This window comes from Ascaphus truei, chromosome 5 (assembly GCF_040206685.1).
Source record: "Ascaphus truei isolate aAscTru1 chromosome 5, aAscTru1.hap1, whole genome shotgun sequence".
Lineage (NCBI taxonomy): Eukaryota > Metazoa > Chordata > Amphibia > Anura > Ascaphidae > Ascaphus > Ascaphus truei.
Genome location: NC_134487.1, coordinates 3,231,126 through 3,249,694, shown reverse-complemented (window position 1 = coordinate 3,249,694; position 18,569 = coordinate 3,231,126). Strand labels below are relative to the sequence as shown.

Sequence of the window (18,569 nt, the reverse complement as noted above, 5' to 3'; positions counted from 1 at the left end):
CGCATGCAGAGGCAGGACGTGTATTCAACAAACGCTAGATACAAAGCTACAGACACAGCTGGACACACAGGTGGACACACAGCTGGACACACAGCTGGACACACAGCTGGACACACAGCTGGACACACAGCTGGACACACAGCTGGACACAAAGCTGGACACAAAGCTGGACACAAAGCTGGACACAAAGCTGGACACACAGCTGAACACACAGCTGGACACACAGCTGGACACACAGCTGGACACAAAGCTGGACACACAGCTAGACACACAGCTGGACACACAGCTGGACACACAGCTGGACACACAGCTGGACACACAGCTGGACACAAAGCTGGACACAAAGCTGGACACAAAGCTGGACACACAGCTGGACACACAGCTGGACACAAAGCTGGACACACAGCTGGGCACACAGCTGGGCACAAAGCTGGACACAAAGCTGGACACACAGCTGGACACACAGCTGGACACACAGCTGGACACACAGCTGGACACACAGCTGGACACACAGCTGGACACACAGCTGGGTACACAGCTGGGTACACAGCTGGGTACACAGCTGGGTACACAGCTGGATACACAGCTGGATACACAGCTGGACACACAGCTGGACACACAGCTGGACACACAGCTGGACACAAAGCTGGACACACAGCTGGACACACAGCTGGACACAAAGCTGGACACACAGCTGGACACACAGCTGGACACACAGCTGGGCACACAGCTGGACACACAGCTGGACACACAGCTGGACACACAGCTGGACACACAGCTGGATACACAGCTACATACACATACAAACCTGGAAATGGTTCCTTTTGCCCCCCTCAGTAGGTTCACCTTTAGAATCTATTTGGGGACAATTTGTACTAATTTGTAGCCCCCGCAGACAAATTCATACACACTAATCTAAAACCTAAATCTAAACTCTATCCTGGCTTTGCAAACGGTCAATATTCAGAGGTATTTTATCATATGGCAAACAAAGAATCTGAGCAAATATCAACAACTAAAAACAAATTTAAACATAACAAAAAAAGAAAGGGAAGTCTTGAAAGGATTAATGAAAGATGAAAGTATAATAATTAAATAAGCAGATAAGGGGGTGGGCATAATAATGGATAGAGAGTAGTATGTTAATGAAGCTAAGAGGCTTTTAAGTGACAAAAAGACATATGTAACTCTAAAAAAAAAGATCCAACAGGATTATCTCAAAAGAATTGGACTCACTCCATATGCAGAAAAGTGCGAATTCTGCTATGTTTAACATGGATGCGTGTGGCGAGTTTAAATTGGCGAGATGCGCGCTTCAGAAATGTGTTAAAACAAATTCGCGCCTTTTTTTTCCCCTTTGCAATGGCCGCGAGCGGCAGTTTTTTTTGGCGAGGCAAAACGGAGACAATCGCGCCATTTTATTGGCGCGAACAGCCGCTAGATGCCGTTCGCGCCTCTCTGCATACGGATATTTTTTAAACTGGCGAGATTGAGGTTCTCGCCAGCCGCGAGGCGAGTTTTACAAATAGAAAAGAAAAATTGGCGCGTTTTTCGGAACTCGCCATTTTCTGCTGTTTTCTGCGCGATTTTCTCCAAAAAATGACGAATTTCGAAAATTCGCTGCTCTCTGCATAGGCCCCTTTATCTGCTACCAAAATCGCATAAAGACCCCCAAAAAACCTGGCCGACCGATAATATCCGGTATCAATTCTATGACCTCCAACATTTGTTTTTTCTATTTTGCATAATTGATGACTAACAGCGCTCCCCGATCTTCGCCGCTAAACATTTCACTGAGGAAAATCTCTGACTGCGCTGAAAGGGTTTCAAGCTGCATTTGTTCATTTGTATTTTTCACGGCTAAGAGCACTTTTAATATTTATAGTAAGTTAATTTGTGTATATATGATCCACACTTAAAGCACGTATTTATCACTCCTTCATGGTAAGAGTGCCATATTCACTTCTTGTTCTCTGCACTATTTGTGGGTGCGCGGGATGAATTACATTGGGGCTGCACAGTGTACCCCAGACTCCGGGTTTTCGAGCCCAGGTATCCCAAACGAATTTCCCACACATATATAAGGTTCCCCAAGGTTAATACTTTATTAAAGTATGGTTTATAGTGTGCTATACTGTATGTATAAATGTCTATGCAGTCAGCCTGAGCATTTGCATAGGGGGCAGAAGGTCTGCATAGACATCTGAACTCAAAGGAGAACCAGGATGTCCAGAGGTGTCGAGCCATTTGGCTGAGCAGGGAGGGGCAGAGGAAAAGGCCCAAAAGCTACCTTTGTTCTCTGAGACACTGTGGAGCCTGGCCAGCAGGTGGCCATGAGTGGGCTGGGGGGGAGGTGTGTCTTGGCACGCCCCTTCCTCTGACATCATCAGCCAGATGAGCTCTGCTCTGATTGGCTGGTGGGAAAAGTTCCCACGCTCTGAGTGGTGGACCATCCCAGCCCATATTAAACATAGGACACAGAAGTCTATGAAAGGGGCTACCCGAATCAGAGCTCTCTCTCTCTCTGTCTGCAATCTCACAGGTAACTTTGGAACTTGGTCCAGTGAAGCGCCGGTAGGGTTTCCCAGAGGCCTTGTGGTGCCACGGAGGCCGGCACCCCCACAGGACCTCTCCGCTATGTACACATTAGTACGTGGTTGTATCCTCCATATATCCCAGGCAGCACGCAGCTCTCCACACAGCCCTCTGACACGTGAGAGAGGCTTTTATTTCATCTGTTTTGAACATAGAAAGTACCCCAGGCTTTCCAAGAGGAGAAGGGGTCTTCACAGGAGTCGTAGCAGCTTCTAAAAAGATCAACCAGATCCGGAAAGGAGTTTATAAAATAAATAAATGTGTGTGTATATGCAGGGGAGGTGCTTGTGCATGCGTACTTGTGTGTGTGTACTTGTGTTTGTATATAGGGGGAGGTGTGTGCTTGAATATAGGGGGCGTGTGTGTACACTTGTGCATGTATATAGAGGAGGTGCTTGTGCATGCGTACTTGTGTGTGTGTACTTGTGTTTGTATATAGGGGGAGGTGTGTGCTTGAATATAGGGGGCGTGTGTGTACACTTGTGCATGTATATAGAGGAGGTGCTTGTGCATGCGTACTTGTGTGTGCATATAGGGGGAAGTGTGTGTAAATAGGGGGAGGTGTGTGTGCGTGTATATAGGGGGAGGTGTGTATGCGTGTATATAGGGGGAGGTGTGTGTGTGTGTATATAGTGGGAGGTGTGTGTGCGTGTATATAGGGGGAGGTGTGTGTGTGTGTGTGTGTGTGTGTATATAGGGGGAGGTGTGTGTGTGTGTATAGTGGGAGGTGTGTGTGCGTGTATATAGGGGGAGGTATGTGTGCGTGTATATAGGGGGAGGTGTGTGTAAATAGGGGGAGGTGTGTGTGCGTGTATATAGGGGGAGGTGTGTATGCGTGTATATAGGGGGAGGTGTGTGTGTGTGTATATAGTGGGAGGTGTGTGTGCGTGTATATAGGGGGAGGTGTGTGTGTGTGTGTGTGTGTGTGTGTGTATATAGGGGGAGGTGTGTGTGTGTGTGTGTATAGTGGGAGGTGTGTGTGCGTGTATATAGGGGGAGGTATGTGTGCGTGTATATAGGGGGAGGTGCGTGTGTGTGTATATGGGGGAGGTGCGTGTGCGTGTCAGAAAGAGAGACAATGGAAAGATTTTTGGGAAACTTTATTGACACAGGTTTGTCTTTCCTTTTATATAGTAGTATAATATATATTATATATAGTACAGTAGTATACACTATATAATGTTTAACTCATCATTCTCCCGTCTCTAACAGCTTGGGGGAGCATTTCAATAAAACTATAATAATGTTTTTCTGTTGGATGAGACAGACAATGGGAAGTGTGTGTGCTATATGGGAGAGAAAGATTTCCCAAACCCTGTGTCATAGTTCCTGCTCTAACTGACGCGTTTCGCATGTCGCTTAGTTGGTTTATGAGCTGGTTTTAAAAGTAATGCCTGTGTTATATTGAATGTAAAGTGCAGAGCTGTGGTCTCCTCATTATCTTGTGCTTTGTCTATGGATTTCCTTTTCCTCGTTTTGGATTTAGATTTACCCTCATCCGTGAGCGTCTGAATAATCCACTCGAGGAAATACTGCGTGGAGGTGTAAATTCCAGGGCTTTGCAACTGAGCACATCCCGACCCCCAGCTGGTTATTCCCACCACGGAAAAGAATTTGGCCGTGCTTCCTTTACACATCAGGGGTCCCCCGCTGTCACCCTATGTGGGATACAAGAATTAATAGGAATATCAGTTGAATTCTCTCTCACATTCTCCCCTCACTTTCAAAACATTTCTAAAACTTGTCGCTTTTTCCTCCGCAATATAACTAAGATACGCCCTTTCCTCTGTTGCTCAACTGCTAAAACTCTGACTCAGGCCCTCATTCTCTCCCGTCTTGATTACTGTAACCTCCTGCTGTCCGGCCTTCCTGCCTCTCACCTGTCTCCCCTACAATCTATCCTAAATGCTGCTGCCAGAATCACTCTACTCTTTCCTAGATCTGTCTCAGCATCTCCCCTCCTGAAATCCCTCTCCTGGCTTCCGATCAAATCCCGCATCTCACACTCCATTCTTCTCCTCACATTTAAAGCTTTACACTCTTCTGCCTCTCCTTACATCTCAGCCCTAATTTCTCGCTATGCACCATCCAGACTCTTGCGTTCTGCTCAAGGATGTCTTCTTTCTACCCCCTTTGTATCTAAAGCCCTCTCCCGCCTTAAACCTTTCTCACTGACTGCCCCACACCTCTGGAATGCCCTTCCCCTCAGTACCCGACTAGCACCCTCTCTATCCACCTTTAAGACCCACCTTAAGACACACCTGCTTAAAGAAGCATATGAATAGCACTGTGGATATTCTGAACACACGATACATAAAGCTTGGCCCCCTGCAGACGCACTTACCAGAACTCCCTCCTACTGTCTCTGTACGTTCTCCCTACCTACCAATTAGACTGTAAGCTCCTCGGAGCAGGGACTCCTCTTCCTTAATGTTACTTTTATGTCTGAATCACTTATTCCCATGATCTGTTATTTGTATTATCTGTTATTTATATGATTACCACATGTATTACTGCTGTGACGCGCTATGTACATTAATGGCGCTACAGTATATAAATAAAGACATACAATACAATACAATTTCCATCTAGATCCTAAACCAAACCAGACAGCATAAATAAAACCCTTCCACCCGCAAACTGATACTATTGCAATATTACGATGTACAGATGTATGCTTCCCGGGGGACACGGCTGTACGTTTCCCGGGGGGGCCGCGGCTGTACGTTTCCCGGGGGGGACGCGGCTGTACGTTTCCCAGGGGACGCGGCTGTACGTTTCCCGGGGGACGCGGCTGTACGTTTCCCGGGGGGACGCGGCTGTACGTTTCCCGGGGGACGCGGCTGTACGTTTCCCGGGGGACGCGGCTGTACGTTTCCCGGGGGACGCGGCTGTACGTTTCCCGGGGGACGCGGCTGTACGTTTCCCGGGGGACGCGGCTGTACGTTTCCCGGGGGACGCGGCTGTACGTTTCCCGGGGGACGCGGCTGTACGTTTCCCGGGGGACGCGGCTGTACGTTTCCCGGGGGGGACGAGGCTGGACGTTTCCCGGGGGACGCGGCTGTACGTTTCCCGGGGGGGGGGGACGCGGCTGTATGTTTCTCGGGGGGGCCGCAGTTGTACGTTTCCCGGGGGGGCTGCGGCTGTATGTTTCTCGGGGGGGCCGCGGTTGTACGTTTCCCGGGGGGGCCGCGGCTGTATGTTTCTCGGGGGGGCCGCGGCTGTACGTTTCCCGGGGGACGCGGCTGTATGTTTCCCGGGGGGGACGCGGCTGTACGTTTCCCAGGGAATGCGGCTGTACGTTTCCCGGGGGACGCGGCTGTACGTTTCCCGGGGGGCGCGGCTGTACGTTTCCCGGGGGACGCGGCTGTACGTTTCCCGGGGGGGGGCCGCGGCTGTACGTTTCCCGGGGGACGCGGCTGTACGTTTCCCGGGGGGGGGCTGCGGCTGTACGTTTCCCGGGGGGGGACACGGCTGTACGTTTCCCGGGGGGGACGCGGCTGTACGTTTCCCGGGGGGGACGCGGCTGTACGTTTCCCGGGGGACGCGGCTGTACGTTTCCCGGGGGGGCCGCAGCTGTACGTTTCCCGAGGGGGACGCGGCTGTACGTTTCCCGGGGGACACGGCTGTACGTTTCCCGGGGGGGCCGCAGCTGTACGTTTCCCGGGGGGGCGCGGCTGTACGTTTCCCGGGGGGGGCGCGGCTGTACGTTTCCCGGGAGGGGCGGCTGTATGTTTCCCGGGGGACGCGGCTGTACGTTTCCCGGGGGGGCTGCGGCTGTATGTTTCTCGGGGGGGCCGCGGTTGTACGTTTCCCGGGGGGGCCGCGGCTGTATGTTTCTCGGGGGGGCCGCGGCTGTACGTTTCCCGGGGGGGCGCGGCTGTACGTTTCCCGGGGGGGGCCGCGGCTGTACGTTTCCCGGGGGATGCGGCTGTACGTTTCCCGGGGGATGCGGCTGTACGTTTCCCGGGGGGGGGGGACGCGGCTGTAAGTTTCCCGGGGGGGACGCGGCTGTACGTTTCCCGGGGGGCGCGGCTGTACGTTTCCCGGGGGACGCGGCTGTACGTTTCCCGGGGGGGGGGCGCGGCTGTACGTTTCCCGGGGGACGCGGCTGTACGTTTCCCGGGGGGAGGCTGCGGCTGTACGTTTCCCGGGGGGGGACGCGGCTGTACGTTTCCCGGGGGGATGCGGCTGTACGTTTCCCGGGGGGGACGTGGCTGTACGTTTCCCGGGGGACGCGGCTGTACGTTTCCCGGGGGGGCCGCAGCTGTACGTTTCCCGGGGGGGACGCGGCTGTACGTTTCCCGGGGGACGCGGCTGTACGTTTCCCGGGGGGGGGACGCGGCTGTACGTTTCCCGGGGGGGACGCGGCTGTACGTTTCCCGGGGGGCGCGGCTGTACGTTTCCCGGGGGACGCGGCTGTACGTTTCCCGGGGGGGGGCCGCGGCTGTACGTTTCCCGGGGGACGCGGCTGTACGTTTCCCGGGGGGGGGCTGCGGCTGTACGTTTCCCGGGGGGGGACACGGCTGTACGTTTCCCGGGGGGGGACGCGGCTGTACGTTTCCCGGGGGGGACGCGGCTGTACGTTTCCCGGGGGACGCGGCTGTACGTTTCCCGGGGGGGCCGCAGCTGTACGTTTCCCGGGGGGGACGCGGCTGTACGTTTCCCGGGGGACACGGCTGTACGTTTCCCGGGGGGGCCGCAGCTGTATGTTTCCCGGGGGGGCGCGGCTGTACGTTTCCCGGGGGGGGCGCGGCTGTATGTTTCCCGGGGGACGCGGCTGTATGTTTCCCGGGGGACGCGGCTGTACGTTTCCCGGGGGACGCGGCTGTACGTTTCCCGGGGGGGACGCGGCTGTACGTTTCCCGGGGGATGCGGCTGTACGTTTCCCGGGGGACGCGGCTGTACGTTTCCTGGGGGACGCGGCTGTACGTTTCCCGGGGGGGGCCGCGGCTGTACGTTTCCCGGGGGATGCGGCTGTACGTTTCCCGGGGGATGCGGCTGTACGTTTCCCGGGGGGGGGACGCGGCTGTAAGTTTCCCGGGGGGGACGCGGCTGTACGTTTCCCGGGGGGCGCGGCTGTACGTTTCCCGGGGGACGCGGCTGTACGTTTCCCGGGGGGGGCCGCGGCTGTACGTTTCCCGGGGGACGCGGCTGTACGTTTCCTGGGGGGGGGCTGCGGCTGTACGTTTCCCGGGGGGGGACGCGGCTGTACGTTTCCCGGGGGGACGCGGCTGTACGTTTCCCGGGGGGGACGCGGCTGTACGTTTCCCGGGGGACGCAGCTGTACGTTTCCCGGGGGGGCCGCAGCTGTACGTTTCCCGGGGGGGACGCGGCTGTACGTTTCCCGGGGGACGCGGCTGTACGTTTCCCGGGGGGGGGACGCGGCTGTACGTTTCCCGGGGGGGGGACGCGGCTGTACGTTTCCCGGGGGGATGCGGCTGTACGTTTCCCGGGGGGGACGCGGCTGTACGTTTCCCGGGGGACGCGGCTGTACGTTTCCCGGGGGGCCGCAGCTGTACGTTTCCCGGGGGGGACGCGGCTGTACGTTTCCCGGGGGACGCGGCTGTACGTTTCCCGGGGGGGGGACGCGGCTGTACGTTTCCCGGGGGGGACGCGGCTGTACGTTTCCCGGGGGGCGCGGCTGTACGTTACCCGGGGGACGCGGCTGTACGTTTCCCGGGGGGGGGCCGCGGCTGTACGTTTCCCGGGGGACGCGGCTGTACGTTTCCCGGGGGGGGGCTGCGGCTGTACGTTTCCCGGGGGGGGACACGGCTGTACGTTTCCCGGGGGGGACGCGGCTGTACGTTTCCCGGGGGGGACGCGGCTGTACGTTTCCCGGGGGACGCGGCTGTACGTTTCCCGGGGGGGACGCGGCTGTACGTTTCCCGGGGGACACGGCTGTACGTTTCCCGGGGGGGCCGCAGCTGTACGTTTCCCGGGGGGGCGCGGCTGTACGTTTCCCGGGGGGGGCGCGGCTGTACGTTTCCCGGGAGGGGCGGCTGTATGTTTCCCGGGGGACGCGGCTGTACATTTCCCGGGGGGGCTGCGGCTGTATGTTTCTCGGGGGGGCCGCGGTTGTACTATTCCCGGGGGGGCCGCGGCTGTATGTTTCTCGGGGGGGCCGCGGCTGTACGTTTCCCGGGGGGGCGCGGCTGTACGTTTCCCGGGGGGGGGCCGCGGCTGTACGTTTCCCAGGGGATGCGGCTGTACGTTTCCCGGGGGATGCGGCTGTACGTTTCCCGGGGGGGGGGACGCGGCTGTAAGTTTCCCGGGGGGGACGCGGCTGTACGTTTCCCGGGGGGCGCGGCTGTACGTTTCCCGGGGGACGCGGCTGTACGTTTCCCGGGGGGGGCCGCGGCTGTACGTTTCCCGGGGGACGCGGCTGTACGTTTCCCGGGGGGGGGGCTGCGGCTGTACGTTTCCCGGGGGGGGGGCGCGGCTGTACGTTTCCCGGGGGGATGCGGCTGTACGTTTCCCGGGGGGGACGCGGCTGTACGTTTCCCGGGGGACGCGGCTGTACGTTTCCCGGGGGGGCCGCAGCTGTACGTTTCCCGGGGGGGACGCGGCTGTACGTTTCCCAGGGGACGCGGCTGCACGTTTCCCGGGGGGGGGACGCGGCTGTACGTTTCCCCGGGGGGGACGCGGCTGTATGTTTCCCGGGGGGCGCGGCTGTACGTTTCCCGGGGGACGCGGCTGTACGTTTCCCGGGGGGGGGGGCCGCGGCTGTACGTTTCCCGGGGGACGCGGCTGTACGTTTCCCGGGGGGGGGCTGCGGCTGTACGTTTCCCGGGGGGGGACACGGCTGTACGTTTCCCGGGGGGGGACGCGGCTGTACGTTTCCCGGGGGGGACGCGGCTGTACGTTTCCCGGGGGACGCGGCTGTACGTTTCCCGGGGGGGCCGCAGCTGTACGTTTCCCGGGGGGGACGCGGCTGTACGTTTCCCGGGGGACACGGCTGTACGTTTCCCGGGGGGGCCGCAGCTGTACGTTTCCCGGGGGGGCGCGGCTGTACGTTTCCCGGGGGGGGCGCGGCTGTACGTTTCCCGGGGGGGGCGCGGCTGTACGTTTCCCGGGAGGGGCGGCTGTATGTTTCCCGGGGGACTCGGCTGTACGTTTCCCGGGGGGGACGCGGCTGTACGTTTCCCGGGGGATGCGGCTGTACGTTTCCCGGGGGGGACGCGGCTGTACGTTTCCCGGGGGATGCGGCTGTACGTTTCCCGGGGGACGCGGCTGTACGTTTCCTGGGGGACGCGGCTGTACGTTTCCCGGGGTACACGGCTGTACGTTTCCCAGGGGACACGGCTGTACGTTTCCCGGGGGGGGGCGCGGCTGTACGTTTCCCGGGGGATGCGGCTGTACGTTTCCCGGGGGATGCGGCTGTACGTTTCCCGGGGGGGGGGACGCGGCTGTAAGTTTCCCGGGGGGACGCGGCTGTACGTTTCCCGGCGGGCGCGGCTGTACGTTTCCCGGGGGACGCGGCTGTACGTTTCCCGGGGGGGGGCCGCGGCTGTACGTTTCCCGGGGGACGCGGCTGTACGTTTCCCGGGGGGGGGCTGCGGCTGTACGTTTCCCGGGGGGGGGCGCGGCTGTACGTTTCCCGGGGGGACGCGGCTGTACGTTTCCCGGGAGGGACGCGGCTGTACGTTTCCCGTGGGACGCGGCTGTACGTTTCCCGGGGGGGCCGCAGCTGTACGTTTCCCGGGGGGGACGCGGCTGTACGTTTCCCGGGGGACGCGGCTGTACGTTTCCCGGGGGGGGGACGCGGCTGTACGTTTCCCGGGGGGGGACGCGGCTGTACGTTTCCCGGGGGGCGCGGCTGTACGTTTCCCGGGGGACGCGGCTGTACGTTTCCCGGGGGGGGCCGCGGCTGTACGTTTCCCGGGGGACGCGGCTGTACGTTTCCCGGGGGGGGGCTGTGGCTGTACGTTTCCCGGGGGGGGGACGCGGCTGTACGTTTCCCGGGGGGGACGCGGCTGTACGTTTCCCGGGGGGGACGCGGCTGTACGTTTCCCGGGGGACGCGGCTGTACGTTTCCCGGGGGGGCCGCAGCTGTACGTTTCCCGGGGGGGGACGCGGCTGTACGTTTCCCGGGGGACACGGCTGCACGTTTCCCGGGGGGGCCGCAGCTGTACGTTTCCCGGGGGGGCGCGGCTGTACGTTTCCCGGGGGGGGCGCGGCTGTACGTTTCCCGGGGGGGGGCGGCTGTATGTTTCCCGGGGGACGCGGCTGTACGTTTCCCGGGGGGGCCGCGGCTGTACGTTTCCCGGGGGCCGCGGCTGTACGTTTCCCGGGGGGGCCGCGGCTGTACGTTTCCCGGGGGGGACGCGGCTGTACGTTTCCCAGGGGGGGGGCCGCGGCTGTACGTTTCCCAGGGGGGGGGCCGCAGCTGTACGTTTACCGGGGGACGCGGCTGTACGTTTCCCAGGGGGGGGCTGTACGTTTCCCGGGAGGGCCGCGGCTGTACGTTTCCCGGGGGGGGGGGGGCGCGGCTGTTCGTTTCCCGGCGGGGGACGCGGCTGTACGTTTCCCGGGGGGGACGCGGCTGTACGTTTCCCGGGGGAGGACGCGGCTGTACGTTTCCCGGGGGACGCGGCTGTACGTTTCCCGGGGGGGGGCGCGGCTGTACGTTTCCCGGGGGGGGACGCGGCTGTTCGTTTCCCGGCAGGGTACGCGGCTGTACGTTTCCCGGGGGACGCGGCTGTATATTTCCCGGGGGCCGCGGCTGTACGTTTCCCGGGGGGGACGCGGCTGTACGTTTCCCGGGGGGGACGCGGCTGTAAGTTTCCCGGGGGACGCGGCTGTACGTTTCCCGGGGACGCGGCTGTACGTTTCCCGGGGGGGGCGCGGCTGTACGTTTCCCGGGGGGGACGCAGATGTACGTTTCCCGGGGGGGCTGCGGCTGTACGTTTCCGGGGGGGGGGGGGCCGCGGCTGTATGTTTACCGGGAGGCCCGCGGCTGTACGTTTCCCGGGGGGACGCGGCTGTACGTTTCCCGGAGGCCACGGCTGTTCATTTCCCGGGGGGGGGGGACGCGGCTGTAAGTTTCCCGGGGGGGACGCGGCTGTACGTTTCCCGGGGGGGGCGCGGCTGTACGTTTCCCGGGGGGGGCGCGGCTGTAAGTTTCCCGGGGGGGGCGCGGCTGTACGTTTCCTGGGGGACGCGGCTGTACGTTTCCCGGGGGACGCGGCTGTACGTTTCCCGGGGGGGACGCGGCTGTACGTTTCCCGGGGGGGGACGCGGCTGTACGTTTCCCGGGGGGGGGGGCGCGGCTGTTCGTTTCCCGGGGGGCGCGGCTGTACGTTTCCTGGGGGACGCGGCTGTACGTTTCCCGGGGGGGACGCGGCTGTACGTTTCCCGGGGGGGACGCGGCTGTACGTTTCCCGGGGGGGACGCGGCTGTACGTTTCCCGGGGGGGGGGCATGGCTGTACGTTTCCCGGGGGGGGCTGCTGTACATTTCCCGGGGGGACCGCGGCTGTACGTTTCCCGGGGGGGGGCCATGGCTGTACGTTTCCCGGGGGGGGGCCATGGCTGTAAGTTTCCCAGGGGGGACGCGGCTGTATGTTTCCCGGGGGGGACGCGGCTGTACGTTTCCCGGGGGGGGCTGTACGTTTCCCGGGGGGCGCGGCTGTAAGTTTCCCGGTGGGACGCGGCTGTACGTTTCCCGGGGGGGACGCGGCTGTACGTTTCCTGGGGGGGGACGAGGCTGTACGTTTCCCTGGGGGGGCCGCGGCTGTACGTTTCCCGGGGGGGACGTGGCTGTATGTTTCCCGGGGGGGGCGAGGCTGTACGTTTCCCAGGGGGGGCCGCGGCTGTACGTTTCCCGGGGGGAGCCGCGGCTGTACGTTTCCCGGGGGGGGACGCGGCTGTACGTTTCCCGGGGGGGACGCGGCTGTACGTTTCCCGGGGGGGACGCGCTGTACGTTTCCCGGGGGGACGCGGCTGTACGTTTCCCGGGGGGGGACGCGGCTGTACGTTTCCCGGGGGGGGGACGCGGCTGTACGTTTCCCGGGGGGGACGCGGCTGTACGTTTCCCGGGGGGGCCGCGGCTGTACGTTTCCCGGGGGGATGCGGCTGTACGTTTCCCGGGGGGGTGGGGCTGTACGTTTCCCGGGGGGGGGGCTGTACGTTTCCCGGGGGGGCTGTACGTTTCCCGAGGGGCGCGGCTGTAAGTTTCCCGGTGGGGGCGCGGCTGTAAGTTTCCCGGGGGGGGGCTGTACGTTTCCCGGGGGATGTGGCTGTCCGTTTCCCGGGGGGGGCCGCGGCTGTATGTTTCCCGGGGGGGGCGAGGCTGTACGTTTCCCAGGGGGGGCCGCGGCTGTATGTTTCCCGGGGGGGGGCTGTACGTTTCCCGGGGGGGGGGGCTGTACGTATCCCGGGGGGGGGGTGTACGTTTCCCGGGGGGGGGGCTGTACGTTTCCCGGGGGGGGCTGAAGGTTTCCCGGGGGGGGGGGCTGTACATTTCCCGGGGGGGGCTGCGGCTGTACGTTTCCCGGGGGAGACGCGGCTGTATGTTTCCTGGGGGGGGGGGGCTGTACGTTTCCCGGGGGGGGGGCTGTACGTTTCCCGGGGGGGGGCGCGGCTGTATGTTTCCCAGGGGGGCCGCAGCTGTACGTTTCCCGGGGGTACGCGGCTGTAAGTTTCCCGGGGGGGGCCGCGGCTGTACGTTTCCCGGGGGACGCGGCTGTAAGTTTCCCGGGGGACGCGGCTGTACGTTTCCCGGGGGGACGCGGCTGTACGTTTCCCGGGGGGGCCGCGGCTGTACGTTTCCCGGGGGACGCGGCTGTAAGTTTCCCGGGGGACGCGGCTGTACGTTTCCCGGGGGGACGCGGCTGTACGTTTCCCGGGGGTACGCAGCTGTACGTTTCCCGGGGGGCCGCGGCTGTACGTTTCCCGGGGGGGACGCGGCTGTAAGTTTCCCGGGGGACGCGGCTGTACGTTTCCCGGGGGGACGCGGCTGTACGTTTCCCGGGGGGGACGCGGATGTACGTTTCCCGGGGGGGGGACGCGGCTGTACGTTTCCCGGGGGGGGGACGCGGCTGTAAGTTTCCCGGGGGGGACGCGGCTGTACGTTTCCCGGGGGGGCGCGGCTGTACGTTTCCCGGGGGACGCGGCTGTACGTTTCCCGGGGGGGACGCGGCTGTATGTTTCCAGGGGGGGGCGCGGCTGTAAGTTTCCCGGGGGACGCGGCTGTACGTTTCCCGGGGGACGCGGCTGTAAGTTTCCCGGGGGGGGGGGCGGCTGTAAGTTTCCCGGGGGACGCGGCTGTACGTTTCCCGGGGGGACGCGGCTGTACGTTTCCCGGGGGGGACGTGGGTGTACGTTTCCTGGGGGGGACGCGGCTGTAAGTTTCCCGGGGGACGCGGCTGTACGTTTCCCGGGGGGACGCGGCTGTACGTTTCCCGGGGGGACGTGGCTGTACGTTTCCCGGGGGGGGGGGCGGCTGTACGTTTCCCGGGGGGGGGGGCGGCTGTACGTTTCCCGGGGGGGCCGCGGCTGTACGTTTCCCGGGGGCCGCGGCTGTACGTTTCCCGGGGGGGCCGCGGCTGTACGTTTCCCGGGGGGGACGCGGCTGTACGTTTCCCAGGGGGGGGGCCGCGGCTGTACGTTTCCCAGGGGGGGGGCCGCAGCTGTACGTTTACCGGGGGACGCGGCTGTACGTTTCCCAGGGGGGGGCTGTACGTTTCCCGGGAGGGCCGCGGCTGTACGTTTCCCGGGGGGGGGGGGGGCGCGGCTGTTCGTTTCCCGGCGGGGGACGCGGCTGTACGTTTCCCGGGGGGGACGCGGCTGTACGTTTCCCGGGGGAGGACGCGGCTGTACGTTTCCCGGGGGACGCGGCTGTACGTTTCCCGGGGGGGGGCGCGGCTGTACGTTTCCCGGGGGGGGACGCGGCTGTTCGTTTCCCGGCAGGGTACGCGGCTGTACGTTTCCCGGGGGACGCGGCTGTATATTTCCCGGGGGCCGCGGCTGTACGTTTCCCGGGGGGGACGCGGCTGTACGTTTCCCGGGGGGGACGCGGCTGTAAGTTTCCCGGGGGACGCGGCTGTACGTTTCCCGGGGACGCGGCTGTACGTTTCCCGGGGGGGGCGCGGCTGTACGTTTCCCGGGGGGGACGCAGATGTACGTTTCCCGGGGGGGCTGCGGCTGTACGTTTCCGGGGGGGGGGGGCCGCGGCTGTATGTTTACCGGGAGGCCCGCGGCTGTACGTTTCCCGGGGGGACGCGGCTGTACGTTTCCCGGAGGCCACGGCTGTTCATTTCCCGGGGGGGGGGGACGCGGCTGTAAGTTTCCCGGGGGGGACGCGGCTGTACGTTTCCCGGGGGGGGCGCGGCTGTACGTTTCCCGGGGGGGGCGCGGCTGTAAGTTTCCCGGGGGGGGCGCGGCTGTACGTTTCCTGGGGGACGCGGCTGTACGTTTCCCGGGGGACGCGGCTGTACGTTTCCCGGGGGGGACGCGGCTGTACGTTTCCCGGGGGGGGACGCGGCTGTACGTTTCCCGGGGGGGGGGGGCGCGGCTGTTCGTTTCCCGGGGGGCGCGGCTGTACGTTTCCTGGGGGACGCGGCTGTACGTTTCCCGGGGGGGACGCGGCTGTACGTTTCCCGGGGGGGACGCGGCTGTACGTTTCCCGGGGGGGACGCGGCTGTACGTTTCCCGGGGGGGGGGCATGGCTGTACGTTTCCCGGGGGGGGGCTGCTGTACATTTCCCGGGGGGACCGCGGCTGTACGTTTCCCGGGGGGGGGCCATGGCTGTACGTTTCCCGGGGGGGGGCCATGGCTGTAAGTTTCCCAGGGGGGACGCGGCTGTATGTTTCCCGGGGGGGACGCGGCTGTACGTTTCCCGGGGGGGGCTGTACGTTTCCCGGGGGGCGCGGCTGTAAGTTTCCCGGTGGGACGCGGCTGTACGTTTCCCGGGGGGGACGCGGCTGTACGTTTCCTGGGGGGGGACGAGGCTGTACGTTTCCCTGGGGGGGCCGCGGCTGTACGTTTCCCGGGGGGGACGTGGCTGTATGTTTCCCGGGGGGGGCGAGGCTGTACGTTTCCCAGGGGGGGCCGCGGCTGTACGTTTCCCGGGGGGAGCCGCGGCTGTACGTTTCCCGGGGGGGGACGCGGCTGTACGTTTCCCGGGGGGGACGCGGCTGTACGTTTCCCGGGGGGGACGCGCTGTACGTTTCCCGGGGGGACGCGGCTGTACGTTTCCCGGGGGGGGACGCGGCTGTACGTTTCCCGGGGGGGGGACGCGGCTGTACGTTTCCCGGGGGGGACGCGGCTGTACGTTTCCCGGGGGGGCCGCGGCTGTACGTTTCCCGGGGGGATGCGGCTGTACGTTTCCCGGGGGGGTGGGGCTGTACGTTTCCCGGGGGGGGGGCTGTACGTTTCCCGGGGGGGCTGTACGTTTCCCGAGGGGCGCGGCTGTAAGTTTCCCGGTGGGGGCGCGGCTGTAAGTTTCCCGGGGGGGGGCTGTACGTTTCCCGGGGGATGTGGCTGTCCGTTTCCCGGGGGGGGCCGCGGCTGTATGTTTCCCGGGGGGGGCGAGGCTGTACGTTTCCCAGGGGGGGCCGCGGCTGTATGTTTCCCGGGGGGGGGCTGTACGTTTCCCGGGGGGGGGGGCTGTACGTATCCCGGGGGGGGGGTGTACGTTTCCCGGGGGGGGGGCTGTACGTTTCCCGGGGGGGGCTGAAGGTTTCCCGGGGGGGGGGGCTGTACATTTCCCGGGGGGGGCTGCGGCTGTACGTTTCCCGGGGGAGACGCGGCTGTATGTTTCCTGGGGGGGGGGGGCTGTACGTTTCCCGGGGGGGGGGCTGTACGTTTCCCGGGGGGGGGCGCGGCTGTATGTTTCCCAGGGGGGCCGCAGCTGTACGTTTCCCGGGGGTACGCGGCTGTAAGTTTCCCGGGGGGGGCCGCGGCTGTACGTTTCCCGGGGGACGCGGCTGTAAGTTTCCCGGGGGACGCGGCTGTACGTTTCCCGGGGGGACGCGGCTGTACGTTTCCCGGGGGGGCCGCGGCTGTACGTTTCCCGGGGGACGCGGCTGTAAGTTTCCCGGGGGACGCGGCTGTACGTTTCCCGGGGGGACGCGGCTGTACGTTTCCCGGGGGTACGCAGCTGTACGTTTCCCGGGGGGCCGCGGCTGTACGTTTCCCGGGGGGGACGCGGCTGTAAGTTTCCCGGGGGACGCGGCTGTACGTTTCCCGGGGGGACGCGGCTGTACGTTTCCCGGGGGGGACGCGGATGTACGTTTCCCGGGGGGGGGACGCGGCTGTACGTTTCCCGGGGGGGGGACGCGGCTGTAAGTTTCCCGGGGGGGACGCGGCTGTACGTTTCCCGGGGGGGCGCGGCTGTACGTTTCCCGGGGGACGCGGCTGTACGTTTCCCGGGGGGGACGCGGCTGTATGTTTCCAGGGGGGGGCGCGGCTGTAAGTTTCCCGGGGGACGCGGCTGTACGTTTCCCGGGGGACGCGGCTGTAAGTTTCCCGGGGGGGGGGCGGCTGTAAGTTTCCCGGGGGACGCGGCTGTACGTTTCCCGGGGGGACGCGGCTGTACGTTTCCCGGGGGGGACGTGGGTGTACGTTTCCTGGGGGGGACGCGGCTGTAAGTTTCCCGGGGGACGCGGCTGTACGTTTCCCGGGGGGACGCGGCTGTACGTTTCCCGGGGGGACGTGGCTGTACGTTTCCCGGGGGGGGGGGCGGCTGTACGTTTCCCGGGGGGGGGGGACGCGGCTGTACGTTTCCCGGAGGCCACGGCTGTACGTTTCCCGGGGGGGGGGACACGGCTGTAAGTTTCCCGGGGGGGACGCGGCTGTACGTTTCCCGGGGGGGCGCGGCTGTACGTTTCCCGGGGGACGCGGCTGTACGTTTCCCGGGGGGGACGCAGCTGTATGTTTCCAGGGGGGGGCGCGGCTGTAAGTTTCCCGGGGGACGCGGCTGTACGTTTCCCGGGGGACGCGGCTGTAAGTTTCCCGGGGGGGGGGGCGGCTGTAAGTTTCCCGGGGGACGCGGCTGTACGTTTCCCGGGGGGGACGCGGGTGTACGTTTCCTGGGGGGGACGCGGCTGTAAGTTTCCCGGGGGACGCGGCTGTACGTTTCCCGGGGGGACGCGGCTGTACGTTTCCCGGGGGGACGTGGCTGTACGTTTCCCGGGGGGGGGGGCGGCTGTACGTTTCCCGGGGGGGGGGGACGCGGCTGTACGTTTCCCGGAGGCCACGGCTGTACGTTTCCCGGGGGGGGGGACACGGCTGTAAGTTTCCCGGGGGGGACGCGGCTGTACGTTTCCCGGGGGGGGCACGGCTGTACGTTTCCCAGGGGACGCGGCTGTACGTTTCCCGGGGGGACGCGGCTGTACGTTTCCCGGGGGGGGGCGCGGCTGTACGTTTCCCGGGGGGCGCGGCTGTACGTTTCCCGGGGGGGGGGGGGGCGCGGCTGTACGTTTCCCGGGGGACACGCGGCTGTACGTTTCCCGGGGGGGGGCGCGGCTGTAAGTTTCCCGGGGGACGCGGCTGTACGTTTCCCGGGGGACGCGGCTGTACTTTTCCCAGGGGCCGCGGCTGTAAGTTTCCCGGGGGGAGGGCGCGGCTGTACGTTTCCCGGGGGGGCCGCGGCTGTAAGTTTCCCGGGGGACGCGGCTGTACGTTTCCCGAGGGGACGCGGCTGTACGTTTCCCGGGGGGGACGCGGCTGTACGTTTCCCGGAGGACGCGGGTGTACGTTTCCCGGGGGGGACGCGGCTGTACGTTTCCTGGGGGGGACGCGGCTGTAAGTTTCCCGGGGGACGCGGCTGTACGTTTCCCGGGGGGGACGCGGCTGTACGTTTCCCGGGGGGGGGGGGCAGCTGTACGTTTCCCGGGTGGGGCGGCTGTACGTTTCCCGGGGGGGACGCGGCTGTACGTTTCCCGGAGGCCACAGCTGTACATTTCCCGGGGGGGGACGCGGCTGTAAGTTTCCCGGGGGGGACGCGGCTGTACGTTTCCCGGGGGGGGGG

At 64.6% G+C, this 18,569-nt stretch overlaps 1 protein-coding gene across 1 annotated transcript in view; it reads right to left on the bottom strand.

Annotated features, from left to right (window-relative positions):
• Positions 1-3,753: 3,753 nt before the first annotated feature.
• Positions 3,754-18,569, bottom strand: part of LOC142494332 (acrosin-like) — a 64,129-nt gene continuing 49,313 nt past the window's right edge. The window contains exon 5 of the mRNA XM_075598891.1: positions 3,754-4,253. Within this exon, the coding sequence (XP_075455006.1) occupies positions 3,930-4,253 (324 nt within the window). The 3' untranslated portion in view covers positions 3,754-3,929. The remainder of the gene's footprint in view (positions 4,254-18,569) is intronic.